The sequence below is a fragment of the Manacus candei genome, unplaced genomic scaffold, assembly GCF_025592945.1.
Source record: "Manacus candei isolate 608988 ecotype Guabito, Panama unplaced genomic scaffold, ASM2559294v1 h1tg000005l, whole genome shotgun sequence".
NCBI lineage: Eukaryota > Metazoa > Chordata > Aves > Passeriformes > Pipridae > Manacus > Manacus candei.
The window spans coordinates 26,081,292-26,095,266 of NW_026138053.1; the positions used below are offsets into that span (position 1 = coordinate 26,081,292).

General features: G+C 49.1%; 1 protein-coding gene across 1 annotated transcript in view; it reads left to right on the forward strand.

Moving 5' to 3' along the window:
* The first annotated feature begins 844 nt into the window (after nucleotides 1-844).
* Nucleotides 845-13,975, forward strand: part of LAMC1 (laminin subunit gamma 1) — a 65,409-nt gene continuing 52,278 nt past the window's right edge. The window contains exon 1 of the mRNA XM_051793492.1: nucleotides 845-1,274. Within this exon, the coding sequence (XP_051649452.1) occupies nucleotides 875-1,274 (400 nt within the window). The 5' untranslated portion in view covers nucleotides 845-874. The remainder of the gene's footprint in view (nucleotides 1,275-13,975) is intronic.

Sequence of the window (13,975 nt, forward strand, 5' to 3'; positions counted from 1 at the left end):
ACCTCGAGTGCTGTGTCCAGTTCTGGGACCCTCAATTCAGGGAGGACATTGAGGAGCTGGAGCAAGTCCAGAGAAGGGCAATGGAGCTGGAGAAGGAGCTGGAGCACAAGTCTGATGAGGAGCGGCTGAGAGAGCTGAGGGGGCTCAGCCTGGAGGAGGCTCAGGGGGGACCTTCTCATTGTCCACAGCTCCCTGACAGGAGGTGTAGCCAGGTGGGATTGGCCTCTTTCCCAGGCAACCAGTGACAGGACACAGTCTCAAGCTGTGCCAGGGGAGGTTTAGGTTGGACATCAGGAAGAATTTCTTCACAGAAAGGGTGATTATATGTTGGAATGGGCTACCCAGAGAGATGGTGCAGTCATCGTCTCTGGAGGTGTTTAAGGAAAGACTGGGCATGACACTCAGTGCTCTGGTCTGGCTGGCAAGGTGGCGATGGGTCACGGGTTGGACTCGATAATCTTGGTCCTTTTGTCGATGATCTCGATGATGGAGGTCCTTTCCAACCAAAATGACTGTGTGCAAGAGGCAGCCTTGCGAGGGCACTCCCGCCGCCACAGTCGGTCCCCGCGCTGCCCTGAGGGCGATCCCTCCCTCAGCCCCTCGTGGGGCCACCGCCGAGGGCGGGAAGGCGCCGTACGCTCCCGGTGGTCCCACCGCCGCCATCGCCGCTTTAAGGCGGCGCATTCCGGGCGGTGGGGGCGGTCTCACTCCGCCGCGGGACTCCGCTCCCGGCCTGCCCCGCGCCCGCCCCGCTCCGCCCCGACCCGCCTCGCCTCGCCGGGCCTCGCCCGTCCCAGCCCGCGGCCGGCGCGGAGCGGCGGCACCCGGCGAGCGAGCGACCCCCCTGCGCCCCCGCCGGTCCCGCGGCCCCGCCATGGGGGGCGGCGGCGGCGGCGGCGAGCGCCGGGCGCTGTGGCTGTGGGTGCTGTGGCTGTGGGTGCCCGCGCGGTGCGGCGGCGCCATGGACGAGTGCGCGGAGGAGCGGAGCGGGCGGGCGCAGCGCTGCATGCCCGAGTTCGTGAACGCGGCGTTCAACGCCACGGTGCTGGCCACGCACACGTGCGGGGCGCCGGCCGAGGAGTACTGCGTGCAGACCGGGGTCACCGGCGTCACACAGTCCTGCCACCTCTGCGACGCCGCCCAGCCGCACCTGAGCCACGGGGCCGCCTTCCTCACCGACTACAACAGCCCGGCCGACGCGACCTGGTGGCAGAGCCGCACGATGCTGGCCGGCGTGCAGCACCCCACCGCCGTCAACCTCACCCTGCACCTGGGTAAGGGCGGGGAGGGGGCACGGGCAGAGTGTTGCGCCTGGGGGGAGTAACCGTGGGCACCGGTGGGGCTGGGGGTGACCCGCTGCGGGGAGGGAGCTGCGGGTCCTGGTGGCCAGTGGGATCCTGGGGTGCATCAGGAAGAGCACTGGCAGCAGGTCAGGGAGGGGATCCTGCCCCTCTGTCCAGCCCTGTGAGGCAGATCTGCAGTGCTGGGGCCAGCTCTGGGCTCCTCAGGACAGGAGGGACAAGAGCTCCTGGAGCGGGTCCAGCAGAGGCTGTGAGGATGCTGAAGGGATGGAGCATCTCTGGGTGCAGGAAAGGCTGAGGGAGCTGGGGCTGCTCAGCCTCGAAAAGAGACACTGAGAGGGGATCTCATTAATGTATATTGGTATCCAAAGGGAAAGTGTCAGAGGTCGGCCCAGGCTCTGCTTAGGGGGCCCGGCAATGGGCAGGAACTGATGCCCAGGAAGTTCCACCTGAACATGAGGAAGAACTTTGCTGTGCAGTGACCCAGCACTGGAACAGAGACAGAGAGGGTGTGGAGTCTCCTCCCTGGGGATATTCCAGACCCCTCTGGACACAACCTGTGCCTTGTACTCTGGGATGACCCTGCTGGAGCAGGGAGGTGGGAGCAGATGAGCCACTGTGGTCCCTTCCAGCCTGACCCATTGTGTGATTCTGTGCTGAGTGGCAGCTCCATTCATGGGGCACCTCCAGGACAGGGTTCAGGGGGTGTAAGCAGATCCTCGCTCTGCAGGTCCCCAGCTGTGTTTTAAGTCTGTGGTCTAAGTCAATGCTTCCTGCACCCCTGAGCTGTGTCAGGGGTACCCTCAGCCGAAGGTCTGGCCCTGCACTGGCTCTTCATCCCTTGGCTGATAGTGTACTCACAGATACCCAACAGTGCTAGGTAAAGTTTATTTTCAGCCTTCTCCAATGAATATTACAGGGAATGCTCCGTTGCAGTCTGCATTGGATGTGCTCTTGATTTGTGAGAGGAGCAGCCTGTGCTGCCAGAGGCAGTTGGCAGTGGTGAGCTCACAGTGATCATGTGCTGCCCCATGCACCAGGAATCATCAAGTTATTTAGATTGGAATAGTATCAGGAAAAAATTCTTCCCTGTGAGGGTGGTGAGGCCCTGGCACAGGTTGCCCAGAGAAGCTGTGGCTGCTGCATCCCTGGAAGTGTCCAAGGCCAGGTTGGACAGGTCTTGGAGCAACCTGGGCTAGTGGAAGGTGTCCCTGCCCATGGCAGAGGGTGAAACTGGTTGAGCTTTAAGGTCCCTTCCAACCCAGGCCATTCCAGGATTCTATGACAAGACTTTTAAGATCATCGAGTTCAACCCGTAACCCAGCACTGCCAAGCCCCAGGTTGGATCCTGGAGTGTTCCAGGCAGCAGGTTTGTGGTTCAGGTGGGAGATGTAGGTTTGAAAAGTGGTGAGCACTGTGGAATATCGCATGTGTGTGAGGGCACATCTGCTCTGTATCCTCTTATCCCCAGGGCAGTGTTTTCCTGTAATTGCTGGGTGGATTAGGTGTGTCAGCAGTCAGCATTGCTGAAGAACCCATCACAGCAAGTCAAAAAAGGAAGGTGGATTTTCTGATTAATTTACCTTCCCAGAGATTCCTTTGGGATAAAGTATTGTAGCCTTTGCCTTGGTTTGTGGACAAGCTTTTCTTTTCTTCTCTTCATTGATTTATTCAAGCTGTTGTGACATGGAGAAGGGGTAATGGTTTAGAACTAGAAGATGAGCCAGCCAATGGAAAGTTGAAACCACAGCGTATATCCTCATGTCATTAAATCAAGGAAAAATTAAAGAAAGCCCCATTGCAACCATTCACAGCTTCTAATCAAGAGCAGCTGTTGAGCCTTAAGTTTAGCATTGATAACATAGTTCAGAGAAAAAAATTACGTTAGGGCTTGGGGAGCTGGGTCTTGGGTTTCACAACCTGAGGACAGGTTGTATGAAAGCTCCCACCTGCGTTGGTGAGATGGAGATGATGACATTGTGCCCTGTACCCGGGGTCACCTGGTGACCACACTGATGTGCCCCGGTAGCCTGGAGTGCCTCACTGCCCTGAAGTGTTTCTTTGTGTTAGGAGCTTCAAAATAAATATACCGTGTAAGTATGTCTTGTTGATCAGATAAGGGGAGATAGTTATTAAAACCTTGTTATCTTCTTTTCTTTGTTTCTTTGTACAATGGGAATGTTTTATTCAGGACTCCTGGAAAAACTGGTAAGCTGAGATTTGATCTCAAATTCTTTTTTAATAGAAATCATAATTCTCGTTATCAAGGCAAAATTTTATGGACATATATGTATTGCTGCTGTCTTATGGGCACCTGTGTGTGTATGGGTGTTCTTTGAAAAACAGCAGTATTTTTCCAGTGTACTGGAGCAAACATCATGCTGTGTCATGGGCTTTGAAGAAATATGCACAGTTCTTTGATGAAAAAATTGCATCATTGAAATATTGTAGTATTGCCACACAGTCCCTTGGGTTCTGGATTTGTTTGCGGGCTCTTGTAGCTTTGTGAATTGGCTCTACCTTGTTTTTCGACTAGAGTACAACTTTTAAGCAAAGCTACCTGGCTGACTTCCACATATTTGAGGGGGATTTTTTTTAACCTGTTTTTTCCCAGTTAGGTTTTTGGGTGAGGTGTTTGTAGTGTAAAGCCTTTTAAGAATTAGAAGCTTGCTGTGGGCATGGTGGTGCTGGCAGGAGTTAGTTTTACGATGACTAACAGCAGACCTTTAAGCTCTCTGTGCACATGCTGTAAATATTCCTGTACAACTCTATATATGTTGCTGAGTTCATGGCAAGTTGAAGAGCTGTCAAATACTGAAAGTACAGTTTTAGACTGAAGTGCCCCGAACTCTTTTGCAGCGTTGTTCTGCTCTACTTCTGTGACGTCAAACCATCTTTCTTTGCGTGAGCTGTTGGGTGCCCACGGGCACCATGGTCTTTGGGACACTTAATTATTGACATCACTAAGAGAAGGAGGCAAAGAGCTTGACAAGTGTTAATGTACTTAGTAGGACATAAAGGCATTCTGGGACACAAAGCCCTTCTATGCAGTCAGTTGTGCCTGGTCTTCGAGGATTAAGCTCTGTGCTCAGACCCGTATCCTTGTTTGATGCTGCAGTCACCTTCATTTCTAGAAGCATTGGTGTCCTGAGTGGTCATGCTGCATTGCACCCATTCGGGACCGGCAGTGTTAGTGTGCACATGCTGCTCTGTGCTGAGGTTTTTGGCTGGCTGAGATGTCTTGATTAACATCCAGCGATGTTCAGTCCGCATAGAACAGTCTCAACATTTCAGAGGAGCCTGCGAAAGGTCAGTAAGAGCTGTGGGTCTGCTGCCAGCATGGGAATGTGGGTTTCTTTAAACTTGTTTTAAACTGGGAGTTGTAAGAAGATTCAGAAACCTTTAGTTTTGAGACTGGATGCCAGCAAATAGCCTGATACAGAAAGTACAACACATATCACTACTGCTGAGACTTAAAGGCTTGGATCCTCGGAATTGCTTGGAAAGGAAATATGTGCCCAGAAATGAAGGTGCTCCCTGTGGAGAGGGGAACTGGGGTAATTACCAGTCCCTGCACCAGGAACATCTGGAGTTATAAAAGCTGTTTCTCTTTGTACTAGAGGGTATTAAGACCCCCTGAGTAAGAGTCCCCCCGCAAGAGGCCTAGAGACATGAGTTTGCAGCTGTAAATCAGGAGAAGGGGGGAGCTGAACCCGTTCACAGGGTGGTGTCTGGATAATCAGGTTAGTGGATGAGAGGAGGGGGGAGCACCACTATGTCCCTTCTTCCACTTTTCTCAAAAGTATCCCTTGGCTTATCCCATTTTACAGTTCCTCAAGTTGAATCATTTCTGACTTAGACTTGACCCAGCCAGTCACTTTTTTCCTCCAATGCTGCCCTCCTACTGTGTTCCCATGTATTCCTGAATAGGGGACTTTGGGGCAGCAGTGCCCCAAGTAGAAGATGAAAGCCAAGGCATTACTGTATGTAGTTAGTTTTCTGCCTTTTTTTTTTTTTTTGGTGAAGTCACATTATTTTTACAGTGTGTGCTGTTTGCCTGTCCTGGGAGCATTGGGATAGTTCTGGCATCTCTCCACACTTTGAGCACAGCTTTGCTGTTTAGACCCCTAACACACCAAAACAAAGCCATGTGTTAAAGATGCTCCTTAGAACATGGAAGAAGAGGAAAAGAAACAGCATGGAGGTACATGGAGTACTTTTGGTGGGCAAAGGTTTGCATTTTTTTCAGATGCTGTATAATTTTCCAGAGCAGTTTCTCACTTTTTCTTTCTGCAGCTCTAATTTCTGTGTGCTGTTTCTACTCTTTCTACACTTTTTTTTTATCCACTTCTGTGTGTGCCTTCACATTCCCTTCCCAACTGGCCCCTCTAGAGCCACCTCTCATTTTTCCCCACCACTTTTACCCTCTGGCTAGATGTGCTCGATTTCAGCTTTCGTGATCCCAGTGTTTTGTTCCTCGGACAAAGAGGCAGCGTCCTCAGCATGCTGGTGGCTGTTCTGTGCTGGGGTGACCCCATCTCCACTGAGAGCAGCCGTGCTTTTATCCGCAGCCTGCGAGCCGGGAGCGGTCTGACCTGGCATTCCCAGTGTGGGTGACTGCCCGCTGCATGTCAGCGGGGACAGTGCCCAGGAGATGTGCTTGACTGATGGTGCTGGTGGCCTCAGCTCTGAATCCAGGACCATCTGTAGCAGGAAAGACCAATTCCAACCTCTTCTCTCATTGCCTGGGAAGAGGAGCTGGTGTTCAGTCCTGGAAGCAGCCCTCTGCTAGCTTGCCTTTCACAAGGGGAGAGATGAAATTGCTGGTTGCCTGTGTTAAAAGTGTGTTGGCTCCTGAAATCCCTAAAGTAGACCAGCCTAGAAACCCATGTTGCTGAGCTGGGTGGTGTCTTGTGTGTATAAAATAAAGAAAAACCTGTGAAGCTATTTGTTGTTGGAGAAATGGGCTGCCTGTCTCCTTCACCTCCCCCTTCTCTACCCACTCAGTCCTTTATTTGGCTTTGAGGAGAGTGATGATGCCTGGTTATATATACTTTGTCTGGAAGCATGGTTTGGGGCATGACTGCCATTTGAAGGCATTTGCAAGGAAACACAGGCGAGGTGCCAGTTCTTATGCTCAGCCCTGGCTTGATTTGCTTGTTGTTTGTAGCAGAGGAGACTTTTTTTTTTTTTTGAGCTAGTACAGAAAACTAGCTTTTTTTTTTTTTTTTCTCAGAAGGGAGGGCTATAAAATGTGCCTTAAATCAAGTAGGTAGCTTATACCACCGGGATGCAGTTGCTTTGTTTCATTCAGTGGAGCAATGCCCTTGGTTTGCCGGTTATCCCATTAAAACTTTACGAGACTGCGGTTCACTGCCTACCTTAGGGAACCACCGTGCTGCAGGCAGGATGTACGCACATGAAGCTCTGCCTGGCGTAGCTGCAATTTAAAAACTTGGAGAAATGGTAATTAAGGCGTCGAGGGAGCTTTTCCGGCGCCCAGGCTGGTGTTTTGGGGTGTGTCGGGAAGCCCTCACAGGCGTGTGGAGCCCAGGTTGGGAACGGCCGGCCCTGTGCCCGCAGCGGCTTCGCCGTGGTATTTGTGGAACCCTGGGGGTGACTCTATTTTAGTTGGCCTCCAAAAGGCTTGATTTACATTTTGCAGGTTTCAACACGAGCAGTGAAGAGATCAGGGCTTTTAATGGCCAGCAGTTGTTCAATGAAGTTATGTAAAGGGGCTTTAAAGCTCTTTATTGCTTCCTGCATACCCTTTACATTCCCAGGTTTTCTCCTGCTCTGCCTTGGGATGCTGATGCCACTGCGTGACACCTTTGGGAATACTATACAAGGGAGAGTGCATGTTTTGGGAGGTGGAGAGAGTTGGAACCGCGTGGTATTTTGCTGCAAAACCAGCTGCTATTTGTGGTGCTTGCCCTGAGTTGGTAGAAGGATTAATCACTGGTTTTCAAACACTCAAATAGTTCCTTCTGTAGGCTTAAACCTTGGAAACTGTTTGCTGCTCAGAATTGTTAGCGTGCTGAAAAACTTCTGGCTTATTAGGTAGCATTTCTCTTGTAGCCTGAGGCTTCAGGAGGCTCTCCTGGGCTCTCTGAGCCTACAAGCGAAAATCCCAGGCTGCTGCTTCCCACGGAAATGAAAAACATGATTGCTCTGCAAACAACACGAAGAGAAAAGAATTTCCAGCGCAGATGGATGGGATGGGAAATTCGAACCTTGAGTTCACCATCATTCTTAAAAACAGAACCATGAGCATTGTCCTTAATTGTAAAACTTCTGTCAGGCTGAGACCTCCTGCTTGTGTCCTGGGGCCTTAATTCATCATTTGCCACCACTGGGGAGGGCGTGCTATTTTCCTGCAGGATCACTGTGTGCCTCTGTCTTGTACCTGTGGGATATGAGGTCTGGTGTGTCAAACTGAGCAACTTGCATCACTGTGTCTGGTCTGTAATAACCTTTGGAAGCTCAGCCAGGGTCTGCCTCCCTCCATGTGAGCTCCTGTCTGGGAAGAACCATATCAGCCTGCTTTTACACATCTCTTAACTGTGAGATCTTGCTTATTGGTGGCTACCACAGTGCGTTTTGATTACAAAATAACATGAGTTTAATAGTTTCCCAGTAAATCGCAGGAATCTTGCTGGGTCTATTGTCCCACCACACAAAAAGGAATATATTGTTTTTCCCCCCCCCAGGTACTGAGTAGCCCTGCGTGTCTCAAATCACACTTTACAGGCTTTAAATGAGGGATGAGTGTGGCTGCTTGTGTTGACAATGTGACATGCCCAGCTGTGTTTGGAACTCTTTGTAATGTTAGGATTAGCCATTTCCAAAGGATGTACTTGGGATTGCTCTTATTGTCCATAGTATTCCTCGAGTAATGTCGGATTTTAACAGTGTGCTGGTGCTGTTGGCTATCACACCAGCATTGATGAGAGCTTCAGGACAGCTGCTAATGAAGCAACTGTGCTGTGAGATTAGAGAGCTGCTGCTGGTAGACATGTACAGTTGTCAAATAGGACCAGGAGTACTGAAGAAGAGAAGCTGCCTTTTGTAGCCTGCCAATTGGAGGTGCAAACTGCTGTTAACCTTGGTGGAGTTTTAGGTACTTTTGAGATAAAACTTAATGATTTCTAGGAATTTTTCTCACGTAGAAACTTGGAAAACTCATCAACTGTTAAAGGATATGAAATGGCAAGGTAATTTTATTTAAATTTAAAAAAAAACCTCCTCGGTCTTTAATCTTTTTTTTCTACCGGTCCAGCCCTATTTGGGAGATCTTTTACCAAAAAAAAAACCCAAACCCCAACCAACCCCATTAATATATTATTCAGTGATATTCAGCATTTTGTTTTGAAACTGGGTGGCAAAACAGTTTTTGTTTCCATGCTTCTACTTGTTTTAGATATTCCTGTGTGATAGTCATCAAAGAGCTGTTTCCAGTGGTAATCATGCCTGCAGTTCTGACACAACACAGCTGTGTTCAGCAATGGAGAATTTCAAAATTTCCTCTTTTAGAAATAGTATCCAAAAACTATTATTGGACTTTTTTTTTCCCTTCGGTAGGCAAGCTAGTACCATCTTGTACATGGGAGGTACGCTTCCAGGGAACTTGAGGGCTTATTTGTCCAGTTGGTTTGGGGGTTTGGTGTTTTTGTGGGGGAAGGGGAAGACTTTTAAGGTGTTTGTAGAGATGATACATTGAGATCTTGCAAAGACACAGGGTTTATGGGTTCTCAGCTCAGCATTCTGTTATGTTCTTGTTTCTCTTGTAGACTTTGGTGTATTTGGAGAGCTGCTTACCTGACTTGGCATTGTAGTGGGTCCTGTGTTTTGCAGGAGGACAAGGTAAATCTCTAATTCATCCTTGGGGGCCTGAGGTGCTCCTGGGGGAAGATCAGGATGCAGAACTGTTAAGCGGCTTCAGGAGTGGCACCTGGCCCCTACTTGTGGCCTGAAGTGGAAAGGAGGAAGACTGCCCTTACATTGCTCTTAACTCTTTGTAATGGAAAGATCACCTCTTAAAAACCACCCCAAACTCCCTAAAACCTACTCAGCATCAAAACCTGCTGGATAACAGGGGTTCTTCACATATGTGTTGAAGTGGGCAGTGGCTGGCTGTATGTGGTAGCCCTTGGCTTGCCAGTGGGTTGCCCAGAATGCTCGTTCCTTCGGGTGCTTCAAGGCTGAGGGAGTGCTGTGGAGTTTGTGGTTGGCACCAGCCTAGTTTTAAGTACTCTGCTTTTATCTTGAAAGGTTGTTTTTTTTCGAGGTCCGCTTTATAGCTCAGCCCACTCAGCATCAGAAAAAAACCCTGTTCCCAACTCTGTGAGCCATTGCTTTTGCAGTGTGTTGCACTTTGGCTGGTTTGGGTTTATTCTGGTGGTGGGGGAAATACCAGGGATGCTGAACAGGTTGCTTTTTGCCTTTTCATAAATATATTCTTTCCCTTCCCTGTATATTTTGTTTCAGAAAGGTGAATCTTTCTAATCTTTGAATTAAAAAATAGTGTGTCTTGGAATCTTTAAGCAAATTGTTGCCTTGGAACCTCTTGAAGAGGGATAAACAGGCTGTTTTCTTGGTGCTTTCTTATGCTGTGCTTACAAGGTTGTGGAGTATAAGCCACATGCTTTGAAAGGCTCAGATTGCATTGGGAGTATCTCTTACAGAGATTAGTGGAATGAAAAATCAGTCCCTTCTGGAAAAAGTACCATCAGATGCTTCTCGATATCACAGTGTTAAGTGGGACTGCTTGACTGAGTGAAAAGAAAATGTTCTCGTCCTGGGACTTCTGTGGTCGGCTCTGATTATGATGGTTATTTATAGTCCTTTCATCTGCAGTCCTTTGCATGCTCCCATCCGGTGGGATTTTGCAATGGGATTTACTTCCCGGCAGCTTGCAGGGTTGGTCCCTGGGGAGCAGCCCTGGACAGGCTGCCCTGCCTGCTGTGTTTGCCTCCCAGCTCCTGAAAAACACCGTTTGCATGGCGTGTCTCCCTCTGCCCTGCTCCTGGCTGCGGCTGTCCCCAGGCAGGGCTTGGCCCAGCCAACCTGCTTTTTTTGTGTTTCAGCAGCTGATGCTTCCCTTCCCTTCCAGCTGCTGCTTCCTCAGCTTTCACTGGCTGCCTTCCTGGGCGTTGTGGGTCCTGCTCTCCTGGCTGGAGTAACGTAGGATGAGGGATTTCTCAACACTGAATCAGCTTAATGAACTAGTTGAGAAGCTGTTGCTTGTCTGCGGTTGTTCTAAGCTTGCAGACCTCCTGCTTGATTTGCCCCTCTCTCCCTTTCTTCTCCTTTCTGAAGCTCGTTGCAGCCTGCCTGGGCTTCACCTCCCTCCTGCTCCAGTTTCCCTGGTACTGAGATGTTCCTGGGCTCTGCAGTTTGGGAGGGTTCCCCTCTCCCCAGGATAAGGTTATTCAGCTGAGATCTCCCTGCACTTCTGGTCCCAGCAGCCACCTCAACCTGCTGGGGTAGCATTGCCACTGCCCTTGAACATTTGCTTTATGCATGCCTACAGACAAGGTGCTGGTGGTTTCATTTTGGTCAGACTGAGAAGTACAGTGCAAGTTCAGAATCGTTAAGTGCTCACTATTGTTCTGTAGTTTCTCCTCTTGCATGCGTTAGGGATTGGGGTGGAGTGGACATCCCTTATCCAAGGGAGTTAAAAGTTTTCCTGAGTTGAAGCCAGGATGTAACATTCAAAAATGAATGTTTGTCACTGCTGATTCCCAGCAGGGTTGTGAAGAAGAGCTTGGAGCAAAGAGATTTGGGGCTGCAGGGATGGGGCAGCTGCTACGGCGGAGCAGTGTGAACTGGAACTCTAAATAAAACGAGATCCCACCATCATCGTGAGGTGTCTTTTTAATGAAACCTAGTTTTCTCCCTGCTTTCCTTCACAACCTGCTCCCTCCCTGTCCCACTCTACTGGGGTTGCTGGCAGAGCTGGGAGGGCTGCTCGGCACTGCGATGGCTCTTCAATCCCCTCCATCCATGCTCTGCAGGCATGAGTTAACTGATTAAATTACCGGCATTACACGAGTCACCGCTCTTGTGCTTTCTAAGCAGAGTGACTCTGCACACATCTGCGGGTGTGCTGCCCCTTTCTCACACCCTCCCTCCCAACAGCCGGCCCTGATTGCTGGGAGGCTGAGCAGGGCCAGCCCTGGGGCAGCTAAACCCGATTTCCTTACAAAACAAAGTACAGATTATTTTGGAAGTAAGGATGCAGAGATGAGCTTTTCCAAAAGCTTCATAGCACTTGAGGTGTGTTTGCTGTGCTGCAGATTTCCTCATAGCCTAACTGTCCTGCACTTCTGTTCCTTTAAGATGTAGGAACTGTGTCAGGAGAAGCCTGTAACTTTCTTGGAATGTGCTGGAAAGGCTGTAAATTCTGAACTTGGGGCACCTCTTGCAACCCAGGTTGGTTCTCTTCATTCCCTGGCAGACTGCTATCAGTCTTTATTTGAGTACAGAGCACACAATTTCATAAAAAAGTAATCCAAGAGGCACTCTTAAAAGATCTTTAATTTGGAATCCAGAGATTCCTAGAAGTCTCTAGGAAAATGCATGTCTGTGGCTCTGCAAGTACATGGGTAGCCCTGGGGAAGAACATCAGAAGATTCCCAAAGTCGGGTTTTTTGCCTTTCTAAGCTTTGATTCTCTGCAAGTTCAAGCAAAAGCCCGGCAGTAACATGGTTTTTTGATGACAAGTCATGTTTTACTCATAATTCATAGCACCATGATGTCCAAAAATCACTTGGAGCAGCTGTGGTGCAGCTGTGGCACTGGCTGCTCATGAGCACTATGGTTACCAGCAGAGGTTGAGAGCTTTGGGTACAGCTCTTGTAAAACTGTTGTGTCTGGGAAGGCACTGGGCTGGTTTTCTGGTGCATTTGAAGTAGTTGGCTCTGATCTCGTTGTGCTTATTCACCAAAAAAATGGTTAACTAACCGAGAGGGTTTGGATGGGGAGTTACAGCAGTGCTGTGGTCTGGGCTGCTGGAACTGACAGTGTCACCAGCTATTCCATGGAGGAGGTTAAAAATGCTCTTAGGGATCTCAGTTCTTCCTGCTGCGAAACCTCGTGCTGAATATGTCTCCTCGTTAATTTGTCTGTGAATTTATCACCTTTTTCATGTCAACCATTCAGTCTGGTTTGCAACTCCAGGGCTGTGGCACGTTCTTTTGTGAGCTGCGTGGTACAACATTAACATGCTGCTCTGGTGGCTGGGAGGGACCCTGTCTCCCAGCCCTTCTGTCCCCACAAATCCTGATTTTCTTTATTGCTCTCACCCATAAAAAGTTGACATTAACTTGAAAACAGTGGGAGGGAATGAGATGTGTTTTGAAAGGGTGATCCATCCAGGGGAGTGGTATTGAATGCTTATACAGGGTACAGAGAGGGGTTGTGGGAAGAGAGGTGGTTCCGCCGAAAGGATAGAGTTTGGAATTGTTAATCTGCGTCATTAGTGCTGTGTGGCAGAAAGTTTGAACTGCGCCTGGCTAAATCGAATGAGGCTTTGAAATTCCCAGCAGTGCTGGCAGCCCCGCCGGCTTTTGTCCTTCCTGCAAACACACAGCTGCTGGGACCAGGCATCCGCGGGCCTTCCTGCACTCCCCCTGCAGAGCTGCTCCAGGCTTTGGGGAACCCACAGGAGAAACCCGGCTGGAAGAAACCTTAAGAAATTGAGTTGGTGTTGCCGTTGGACTTGCAGAGGATGTGAAAATGTGGAGAGTTCAGCTCCCGTCTCTGCCCTCTGTGTGTGATGAGCATAACAGGGGAAACGTTCTCTGTCACCCCCTCTGCACAGTGACACATGTCCAGACTTGCTTAAGAAATTTGCTGGGAATAGCCAAAAATGCGAGTGGAGAACTGGAGCGTGTGTTCCCCTAGCAGTCTGTGGTCTTGCTTTGTTCAGGTACCTGTGCTGGCTGCTCAAGGGAAGCTCATCTTGAAACATACGCTTAAAATCTATCAGCTTTTGCTTTTTCTCCTGTTGGTGTTCTAAAGCTGAAACAGCAGAGGTAACTCTGCAGAAAAGGTAATGGACTGTAAAAGGTTTTGACTGGAAAGTAGGCATGGAACCTCTGAAAGGTGTTTTATGTGTAGCAGTTCTTTACCAGGTTACGTGATGCCTGGCTGCTTTTGGGAAAGAAGTGGTAGTTCCTTCAGTGGTACTACAGGATGTCTTGTCAGGTGTAAAATAAGGACAGACTCAAAAAGAAATAAAAAAAAATTCTGTGCTGGCTTTCTGCCTGTCCTGCTTCCTGAGGTAGATGCTGAAACCACTTCTTTTTTTCTTGCATCTGCCTACAGAGAGGAAATTATGATGGTGTTGCAGACTGGAACATCATACTCCTTCTGTCATAGAGTTAATGATTAATTAATTAAGTTCAAGCAGGAGATGCCTGCTTTGAAGTGTAAACAAGCATTTGTAGTTAAGAGCGTGTAACTGCTAGGTCTGTGTGGGTTTTTTGCATCCTTGAGAAAGGCATGTTGAAAGATTTTGAAGGGGAAGATTCTTACCCTGTTGGAAAAGGTTAGTGGTCATTCTGAATCGGTAGTTAAAAAGGGATTAATAAATTGGGAAGGCATTCCTGGAGCATCTTCTGTCTACCGTGCCTAAAAGACACACACTTGTGTTTCTCTGAAGTATGTTG